Source organism: Ipomoea nil, unplaced genomic scaffold (assembly GCF_001879475.1).
Source record: "Ipomoea nil cultivar Tokyo-kokei standard unplaced genomic scaffold, Asagao_1.1 scaffold2537, whole genome shotgun sequence".
In the NCBI taxonomy this organism is placed as follows: domain Eukaryota; kingdom Viridiplantae; phylum Streptophyta; class Magnoliopsida; order Solanales; family Convolvulaceae; genus Ipomoea; species Ipomoea nil.
Genome location: NW_017618965.1, coordinates 230,296 through 241,520, shown reverse-complemented (window position 1 = coordinate 241,520; position 11,225 = coordinate 230,296). Strand labels below are relative to the sequence as shown.

The window sequence follows — 11,225 nt, the reverse complement described above, 5'->3', positions numbered from 1 at the left end:
TAAGAGTGATAGTGCAATCCTTCCAACAGTTGTGGAAGAAGAGTGGAGTAGGCAACATTAGCCGAACCACTATAAAATCTCGTGTCCCTTCTATCTCTTTACTTACGCTTTTCTTTTCTGCATTCATATCATTCCATTTATCATCGTTACCGAGAGTTTGTCTAATTAGGCAAATTCGTGCAAAGTATTTAAAACGAATCTTTCTTATCCGCTGCGCCAAGACACCGAAAGGTGACGATTAGGGCTTTTCACGATAAGAGTCTATTCACCCCTCCCCCCCTCTAGACTCTCATTTCATTCTATCGGGACCAATAAATATTAATTTTAGTAGTACATGATCAACATGAATTTAATAAATGCATATTAGTTATATATGGTCTCTAATAAGATTATTATTATTATTATTATTATTATTATTATTATTATTATTATTATTATTATTATTATTATTATTATTATTCTTATTATTTATTGAGAAAGCAGGAGAGAGGCATCTTTGTCAATTAACGCGAACGAAGATCGGACGGAGAAGCAGAGTCTTCAGCTAATCCTTGGGAGATCCGATTGAAGCGAGCGGTTGACCGGAGCAAGGAAGCGTTGAATCTGAACAATATAAATATAAGACGGATTAAGGAAGGCATGTCATCAATTTTCGCCCCGGATCAATTCCGGTGGGCGGTGCACAATCTTGGACGGCAGCTTTTCGATCGATGGCCGTTTCTGGGCAGCTCTATTTCTGGCGGCTACAATTGACGCAAACAACAACTTTCTTCCTGGTTCTTTTCCAATTTAATTCCTCAACTCCCTATTGTTTAATTGCTAAGTCAATTCCTTAAATTCCAATTGTTAGATTTATGAAATTATTACTACTGTGTAGCCTAATTGCAGATTCGCTTGATGCTCTTTTTCTTGTTTAAACATTGAGTTATAATATTTAGCTGGTGAGGCTGATTGATTTTTATTATTGAGCACGATGGTTTGTTAATTGATTTTAGCGTCGAATTGCTACTAAGTTTTATATATTTGCTTTTAAGTGTTGATGTTAAAATGCTTCCCTAGATTTTTATCATTCTGTTAGATATCAAGTTTTCTGCAATTTCCTGTTGTTCTTTAGTTTTTGATTATTTATTGTCTTTTAAGTTTTTTGCATACATTTGATTTAATTATTCTGCAATTCAAATTTCTTGTTAAACTCTTTTATTCCATCTAATTATTTTCAAGATTATAAATTGCATTATTAAATTGCATCGTACAATTCCCTGTGGGATCGACCATTGCCTTTTGCACACTATTGCTACAGTGACTCGTGCACTTGCGAGGACTATTAAAATTGTCCATCAATTTTTGGCACCGTTGCCGGGGAATTGTTTATTTTGCAATTTAATTTTCTGCTCTTTTTTTTGTTAATTGCTTGATTTTTTTTTCCATATCCCTAAATTCAGTCGTCTATTTAAATATTGCTTTATTGCTTTATATCTGTTTTTTTATTTCCTTGTTCCCTTTATTTATCGCATTTCTTAATACTCATTGATTTTCTATTTTCCAATCACTTTATTATGTCATTTGTTTTTCCTCTTTCATCTTGCTCATTTATTTAATTCATTAGTCAATTCTACTTTCTCAAAATTCTTCTTCTCCTTGATTACACAAATATTTGAAAAAATTTACATTTTAATATGTACTCTTTTGTGTCAAACCAAAATAATCCTTTTAATGATGGTTTTGGACAGTTAAGTCCAATGCATGATTTTAATCAAAGGCCTGTGCATGACCCGTTTTATAATTCTTATAATTCGGGTTGGGAAAATCACCCGAATTTTTCTTGGAATAATCAACATGATTTTCAACCAAATCATCCTGATTTTCCACCAAATCATCCTGATTTTTCTTGGGATTATAATCGAACTGATTTTCAATCAAGTCGTCCTAATATTACCTGGGATGATAATCAAAGTAGTTTTCAATCAAATCATCATAATTTTTATTGTGATTATAATCAAAATGATTTTCAACCAATTGACCCACCCCAACCTGAAAAACCATCTTTGGAGGATACTTTACAGGAGTTCATGCAAGGTTGCAATATCCCTGATTTCCAACCTAAAAAACAATCATTGGAAGATTCCCTGCAGGAGTTTATACAGACTTGCAATAGGCAACAAGACGCACATGATCAATGGTTGCATATGCAACAAGAAACTTATGAGCCACAAGAAGAAGATGAGCAACGATTCCAAGAAAATGAGGCTTGCTTTAAAAGAATTGAAGCACATTTAGAGCAAATTGCTAAATTTGTGCAATAGCATGTGCCAGGTAAGTTACCTAGTCAACCTGAAGAGGCTAAGGCTGGTGATATCAATGAAAATAAGTCAGAAGATAATATCATTTCTAAACAAGCTGAAATAATTGACAAATTGCATAATGATGTTGATGATATTATTGTTGAAAATGAGCCTCAATTGCATAAATCTGATAATCCTTATGTGCCTTCCAAGCTTTATGTGCCCTCAATCCCTGTTGATGAAAGCTTTGAAAACACCGAACAGGTGCAAAATGAATATTTTGAGGAAGAGCCTCATGTATCACCCAAGCTTTCTGTACCCCCAGTTCCATTTCCAAATAGGCTCAAAAGTTATGTGTCTGAGACGGTAGGTACAAAGCTACAAAAAGAATTGCCCACAATCCCAATTGATGTTCAAGTAGGCAAACTGACCAAAAATGTGCATGATGAAACTGTTGAGTTTCCAAATTTCAAATCTATGAATTTTTCTGAAAGATCTAACCAAGTTTTTGCAGTGAAGGGGTTGAATTTTACTGATGATGGTAAGTTGGAGTTTGATAAAATCCAAAAAGAAAATCTGTTGAATGGCGTTGCTCATAAATCATTTTCTTGCCAATTAAAACCTGCAGGGCTAAATGAAAATTCCACAAAAGAAAAATCTAATAAAGGAGGACTCTCTTTGTCTTCTTTTCTTTCCTTTCATAACATTGGGGACAATGTTGAAAATAAGTGTGGGGAAGGGATTCTACCCACAAATCATAAAAAACTAAAAAATTTCAAAATTTTTAATTTTCTTATGTTCATTTTCTTAAATCTTTTTATTTTAAAATTCTAGCATTAGCTTGAGCTTTATCCTGAGTCTTTTAAATATTCGATGATGAATAATGCAGGTTTTTGTCATTTCTTAGTGTGTATATTGCTTTTGATTATTGTTAATTTCTTTAATTTTATATCTTTGTCAAAAAAAAAAAAACACACAAAAATAAAACCAAAAAAAAAAAATATATATAAATAAATAGAATTTGAAAATCACAAATACCCTTATATGTTTTATGCATTTTCTTTAATAGTTTATAAGTCGGTTTCACCTTATTGGGTAAAAAAATACATTTGACATTTTTAAGCTGACATTTATTGGGTAAATTCATACTGTGTTAAAGTGACATCCTCTTGAATTTATAAAATAAAATACTACAAAATAACCAAAAAAAAAAAAAAAAAAACTGTAAGCAACCTCTTTCATCTATGATGATGGGAGGTGAAAGAAAAAGAATTTCATATATACACCAAAGGTGACATTCATTATTCCAGATCAAAGTAGTCCTTTTCATTTTTTTTTTTTTTTTTTTTTGAGAACAACAAAGAAAATCAACTTTGAGTCCATTTCTTTTTTTTTTTTTTTTTTTTTTTGCAACTACATGGTTTTTTTTTTTTTTTTTCATGCCAAACAAGGTTCTATACAGATAAGGGCCATATGGCCTTACAGATTAAAGCAAAATGGCCATTTGGCCTTACAACAAAATAAAGCTACAGAGGCTACAAGCCAAGACTAAACACAAACCATTAATCAAGGCCACAACCCTGATCTACTTCCGGATTGCTTACCAAGTATGGCTTCCCCCACCTCCATTCATAGCACCCTCCATTCTTGTCTTTCATGTCTGTGCATCATTGGTTCATCCCTTCCTATCATCTTGCCATTGGTCTAGTGTTTCTTGCCTCATTCCAGCAAACCCATCATGCTTATAAGAAGGTCATGAGCAATGCCCCTAGATGAGTCACCCTATGCGAACCCTACGCCCCCACCCCTAAAGCGCGAGGTCAACCCCCCCGCACGGCAAACCGTGTTTTAGCCGGAGGGGTCACTTATGGCCCCACTAAAGGCAATGGGACCCACCCTTAGTCCACAAGATGATACCCCTTATTGATACCAAAGTACTTGCATAAGGGGATCATTTGACCTTGTGAGCTAAGCAATGGTAGCCTAGAGCCTCTACCCTTAGGGTGCGAGCCAGCTCAACCCCGTACAGATCTCTGCATTTTTACCGGGGCAAGCTTATGTAGTTCAACACCCTAAGCAATAGAGAAGCTCCACCACCAAACCATCAATCCATCACCCTAAGCAAGCACTCATTTTCCTTTTCATTCTCATTTTCATTTTCATTCCAGCAATTCTATGCCTTCTTTTTCCTTTTTCTTGTTTTAAATCCAACCAAACTGCCATACCCAGCATCCACACAGAGATCACATCCATGGGCATTGCAGTCCTCTTATTTTACAATCATAGAACAACCAACAGACTTCAAACCCCCAAAAGACATAGCCAGGAACCCCCATCCTTGGCTCACAAGATGGAACCCCTTGTTGGTACAGCTGCACTTTCACAAGGGGACCATTTAGTCCCATGAACCAAGCAATGGAGCCCAAGGATGAACCAATGATGTCTAGACCTGCAAGCCAAGTAAAACCAACAAACATTCCACAAACCAAAGGGGAAGCCACACTTACCAAGCAAGCCTTGGCAGATCAGGGCTTTAACTTCAGCATCAGGTCAGTCTGTAGCCTTCCTCAAGCTTCTGCAACTCCAGCTCTAGTTCATATCCTGTAGAAACCCTCAGGTGATTTTCTGCAGAATGCTGGAAGTCCTCAGCTGCTCCATATCAAGCACCATCATCAGGCAGCCAATCTGCAGCATCGGCATCAGAACTTGGAGCCTCCTTCCAAGCAGCCCCTTTTCTGCAGCCCATCAGAGACCATCAAAGTGCAGTAGTTCCACCAGGGTCCCATTGTCTCCTTGCTCGAGGCAACACGCTAATCACATCAATCCCAGGAAGCATTATGAAATGAGGAATGCCCTCAAGGGCAAGGGTCAGCTATAGTGCCTTTGGTAGGGCTTCAGCTTTTAGAAAAACTAAGTTTTGCCCTCTGCACTTTTCCAATATCCAATGTGCAACACAGTTAACCTTAGGATTACACATCAGCCATGCCACTGTGAGCTCACTTGGTTGCCTTTCTCTCTCCTCCATCAAGTTGAAATCAGACTCCACTTGGATTTTTGCTATCCTCTTCCTTGTGCACCAACTCCAACAGTCCTCTAGAACCTGCCTCAATGTGTTACCAGGTCCTGTGTAGTTTCCAGCAAGAACAAACTCACCCTGAAAATTCCTTAAGTAAAAACTGCAACCTTCCCCTTCAACAGCTATGTTAGCTTTCACCCATCCACTAGGAGGCTTATTCCAACTCAGGCTTCTCACCACTCTTGTGCACCCAAAACCCCTTGCTCTTTTCAAAATGTAGTTCCAATTTGGGGGAAAAGGGTCCCATGCCGGCCACCTCCTCATAACACAATCAGCAATGCCTTTGGCAATTTTGGAGATGACTCTAGCTTCTGAAACTTTCCCATCCCCATATTTGCAGTGATTCATATGCACCCACAGTTCCCAAAGAATTAGTATTGGCAACCTATCTGACATGTACTTTACCAGTCTATTTTTATGCTTTTTGGCCCACCAGTCAAAGCACACCTGCCTTATCCCTCCAAGCTGTATTCTTATTCCTAGAGAATTAGCAAAATAGTTCCACACCCTGCTTGCAGTTTCCCCTTTGCAAAAAACATGCTGCAAACTTGCAAATCCAGGTTGTATACAGCAAGAGCATCTTGATGCTATTTGAAAGCCAAAATTAATCAGCTTATCATCAGTTGGAACCTTTCCCTTGAACACCCTCCATGCCATGAATGATGCTTTCCAAGGAACATGCTTAGCCCAAACTTTCTTGAACCAAAACTGGTTCCTGAGGTTCTCAGTTGCCTGGGATCTGATCCACCTCTTTGCAGAGGCTAAAGTGAAGGTCCCATCTCTGTCTGGCTTCCACCTTGCTTTGTCCTCTTTATTCTCCCTCAAGCTTACTCCCCTTAAATCCCTCTGAAGATTTTCATTCATATTTCCCATCCTCCATCCCGCCTCTTCCCAGAAGTCACACAGCCTTTCTCGAGCTTGTGCCTTCCCCCTTATGTTGTAGAGCAAGGCCACAACCCCCTTCCCTGTCCAGTTGTCCCACCAAAAGTTCACCTCCCCCCTACCAATATCCCAGACAATCTCTTTTTCTACCCTCTCCCTTGCTTCTAGCATCCTCTTCCATATGTGGGAATCCCCATTCTGCCAAGACTTACTCACAGGGTGGACTTTCTGACAGTATTTTGATTTCAGAAAGTCACCCCAGAGTGACTTCTCAGTTCTAAACCTCCACCACAGCTTGATGCCAGAAGCCTCCACAATTTCACCCAATCTTGTGAACCCCACACCACCCTCCTCTATTGGCTTGGCCAGGTTTTGCCAAGAGCTCCAGTGATACTTAGCCTTTCCATCAATCCTTCCCAGAAGAAATCAGCTAACATTCTCTCCAGCTTTGTCACCACTGCCTTTGGAGGGTTCACTACATAAAAAACATGAGAAGGCACAGCCTGCAAAACAGCTTTTATTAGTACAGACTTGCCCCCTTGGGACAAGTGCCTATTCAACCAACCTTTACACTTGATAGAGAATTTTGTTATAAGGTTGGTGAACAGATCAATCCTTTTCCTTCCCACATAGATAGGACAACCTAAATATGTGAAAGGAAATTCTTTATTGTTAAAGCCAGTCAGCCTTTTCACTCTCCTCACAGCTTCCTCTCTTATTTTTGGGTGCATATAGAAAGCACTCTTTTCTCTACTCACCAATTGGCCTGATTGGCTCTCATAGTCCCTAATTGCTTCCATGGTCATTTCAAGTGTTTTGCCTTTCCCAGAAGTGAATATGACCATGTCATCAGCAAATGCTAAGTGATGGATTTGGGGGCCCTCTCTTGGCTGAGAGAATGAGGCCCCATTTTTCGCTATCAGTTTGGCCAAAAGTTCAGCTGCAATGATAAAGAGGCTGGGTGATAAAGGATCACCCTGCCTCAAACCTCTAGTGGCATGAAAGAAACCTCTTTGATTGCCATTCACAACCACAGAATACCATATATTATTCACTGTTCTATCAACTAAGCCAATCCAAGTGTCACAGAATCCCAACCTCTTAAGCACATTTTTCACACAGGACCATGACATTCTATCATATGCTTTCATCATATCAAGCTTTAAAGCCACATCTTGATTAGAGACTGAGATTCCATGACACATCTCCTGTGCAAGCAAGATATTGTCAGTAATATTTCTATTCTTGACAAATCCTGCCTGCCAGGGGGAAATAACTCTTGCCAACACATCTGCAAGTCTTTGAACCAGAAGTTTTGTGATGACCTTACTGCAATAGTTACTCAGACTGATGGGTCTAAATTCTGCAAAGCATGCTGGATTAGAGACCTTAGGAATGAGAACTATTGCAGTATGGGTTATAGCTTTTGTTAGTGTTTTCCCAGTAAAGAAATCTTGTATCAACTTACAGAGATCAGCTTTGATTATGTCCCAGCAGCTTTGGTAAAAGCCTCCCCAAATCCATCTGGGCCTGCTGCACTTGAAGTACTCATGCTAAACGCACTACTCCTTATTTCCCCTTCTGAGGGGATAGCTATGAGTTTAGCATTTTCCTCATCTGTAACCATTTCCTGCAAACAATCATAAACTAGGGGGTTAGCTTGAATTTCCTCTTCAGAGTACAACCTCTGGAAGAAGTGAACAGCCATTTCATCTATTCTCTCCTGTTCAGACTCCCATTGCCCTCCATCCCCTCTTATTTTGTGAATGAACTGTTTCCTCCTCCTCTCTCTCACAATCCCATGAAAATATTTAGAGTTTCTCTCTCCATCCACCACCCATTGAGAGTGTGCTTTTTGTTGCCAAAACCCCTCCTCTATCCTAACTTGTTTTTGCAATTCAGCTTGTGCTTTTTTATACTCCAACATATTCCCCTCACTCACACAGCCCTGTAAAACCTCCTCACACACCCTCACCCTCTCCTCTAACAACTTGACTTTTTCAAATATGTTTCCAAACACTTCCCAGTTCCAATTTTTCAACACTCTTTTTGTCTTTTTTAACTTTGTGGCAAATCTGTACATTGAGTTTCCCACCACCTCCTCACTCCACACTTTTTTTACAATTCCCAAGAACTGTTCATGCTCACACCACACATTCAAGAATGAGAATTGCTTCCTTCCTATCCTTATGTGCGGCTCAATAGCCACCAAAAGAGGGGAGTGGTCTGAGGTGCTTTTAGACAGATGGTGCACATGTGTTTGAGCTGCTGTTTCCCACTTATCATTGACCACACATCTGTCCAGTCTCACCCAAATGGCTTGGTCCCCTGATCTCCCATTCCACCAAGTGAAGTTATTCCCATAGAAGTTTACTTCTCTCAGCTCAGCATGATCCAGGCAGACTTGGAATTCTCTGCTCTTATTTAGGTCATAGGCATTCCCCCCTCTCTTTTCTTCTGGCCTTAAGATGCAGTTGAAGTCCCCCATGACTGCCCACATATTCTCCTCATAATCCTCAGCTATTCTTCCTATATTTTCCCAAAGCTCCTGCCTCAATCTTCTATTGCAACTTGCATACACAAATGAAATGAATGCATCTGTGTTGAATTCAGCCATTTCCATTTTTATTGTTATCATCTGCTCGCTCATGTTTTCAACTTGCACCTTTGTTCCACTGTCCCAAAGGATCCAAATATTTTCATTTCCTGCACATCTATTGCCTCCCCAACCAATTTTAAAGGCAAGCTCTTTGATTTTGTCAGTTTCCCTGAATGGCTCTAAGATGCAGACCACTCTTGGTTTATGTAACCTCACCAAGTTTTTTAATCTGTGAAGGGAGCCTTGGGAACTCACTCCCCTCACATTCCAACAAATGATCTTCATAGGGCTTTCTTGTGAGAAGAGCAGCCACTCTTCCCCAGCAACCCTGGAACCTCAATCCCTCTTGCCCTGGCCTTTTTTTCTGCTTTGGTCAACCTTCTACCAGGAGAACCATTCATAGCATTTATTATGTTTTGATTCTCTTCCTTTATCTCTTCCTTCCTTATTTCCCCTTCTTCAGACTCAAGTTCCTCACTCAACTCCTCAGAGGGCACATAATCAGGATCCTTCTCCTTTTGTTTATTTCTCAGAGGTCCAGGATCAATCTCTTCCTTTCCAATATCACACTCCCCATCAATGTCCCTGAGAGTATGGAAGGTATTATGTATTTTAACTCCTTCCTCCAAACCATTGTCAGGTTTTTTCTGCAACCTTCCTCCCTTTTTGTTCACAGCCCACTCAGATTTTTCTTTTCCCTCACCATCAAGTCTTTTTTCATTATTTTCTGAGACTCTTTTCTCCCTCATATCTTCCCTTTCCCTCCTTTTCCCCCTTTCTTCTGCTTGCTTACTAGACTCAGTGAAGCTCTGATTCATAGCTCCCAGATTGTGCAGCAACAGAAGTGTTAGTCTGGTTTTGTTTGTTCTCATTGCTTAGGCCTAGAGTCTGTCCCCTCTTTCCCTTACTGTTACTTCTTTTTCTGTTTGCACTTAAACTTCTTGTAGTGCTTCTCCCTCTATTCACGGTAGAGGGTTCAGATTCTCTTCCTGATGTACCTGCATTGTTAGTTACAATCCCTAGTCTACAAATTTCTGCAGGGTGCCCTTGTTTGTAACAAGTAGTGCAGTAGTGGGGTACTCTCTCATAGACAACTTTTTGCACATACCCCACATCTTCTTTACCTGGACTTCTAGAGAATCCTATAAAGAACTCACTAACCAGGGGTTTCAGGAGATCAATTTCCAGTTTCACCCTAGCATAACTTGGCCTGGTAAAGTTTATGGTTGCATGATCTGCAGCCAAAAACATACCAACAGGCTTGCAAATCTGTTTCAGAACTGCCAAATTAAACAAGTTGGCACTTAGCATTGGCAGTCTGATCCAGACTGGGGCTAAACTTGTCTCTCTTTCAGTAGAGAAACCAAGTGCCCATCTGAACAGTCTCATGGGGAACTTCCCATTGAACAGGACTTGGTCCAACATTAAAATCTTTATGCAATCCTCCTCATGTGAGAAGGCTAAAGTGACATGTCTAGAGTCTATCCATCCTATAGTAAGAGTTCCTTTCAAGATGAATTTAGACTCAAAGTGTTTTCTGATTTCATGAAGAGGGGGCCTGCCCTTAGAACTTTTCCCAATCAAAAGATGTTTATCTATTTCATTCAAATGTTGCACTTCAGTTTCCTCAAGCCTTATGGCTGGCAGGCCCCTATGAAACTCAGCCTCATTATCACAAATTTCAGGCTGGGGAATGTAGTTGAAAATGCTATCATCTCCTTTGCTATTGCCATTGACAAAATGAGATGCATAGCTTTGCATTCCCTGCCTATTCTGACTTGTACCAGAAATGTTGGTTGGTCCAGGCTTAGAGCCTCCCAAACCAGCATTTCCAGTAGCTCTTTTGGGAGCAGAGCTGCCTGGAGCCATATTTGTGTGAACTGTCTTTGAGACATTTTCACAAACAGGTTTCAGGCAGCTATCCTTGTTTGTATTTTTCCCATCATTTAGGTCAGAATTCATACCTGTGGCATCTTTGTCTTTCATCCATGGAGGGTTTGGGAAGTCCTCATTCCGCTCCCTTGATTCCGTGGCTCTCATCCCCTGAGATTCCAGCTCTATTGGTCTTTTGATGCCAATTTCTACTTCGTTGAATGTCACTGCCTTCGCCGGAGGGTTTTGACAGAGATTTCCCTCCTTAAACTTCGAGATCGGTTTCTCTCCGATCACAACTGGGTCCGAGACTGCAATCTCTACTGCAGATTTTACTGGAATCTTCTCCGAGCCTCTTTCTGGCTCCTCCTCCGATTTTTCATTCGTTACAGCGTCTACAGCTCTCATGTCTGCGATTAACAACCCCTTGTACTTGTTTTTCAATTTTTCCAGAACTTTTCTCTCGAGATTGTAATTTCCCACAATCTTCTTTTGGAACACCTTTGTCGCCTCT

At 40.0% G+C, this 11,225-nt stretch overlaps 1 protein-coding gene across 1 annotated transcript; it reads right to left on the bottom strand.

The window, feature by feature from the left end:
- Window positions 1-7,723: 7,723 nt before the first annotated feature.
- LOC109153759 lies at window positions 7,724-9,124 on the bottom strand. Its single transcript, XM_019301624.1, has one exon. It carries the CDS (start codon window positions 9,122-9,124, stop codon window positions 7,724-7,726), a length of 1,401 nt encoding a protein of 466 aa, XP_019157169.1.
- Window positions 9,125-11,225: the final 2,101 nt, after the last annotated feature.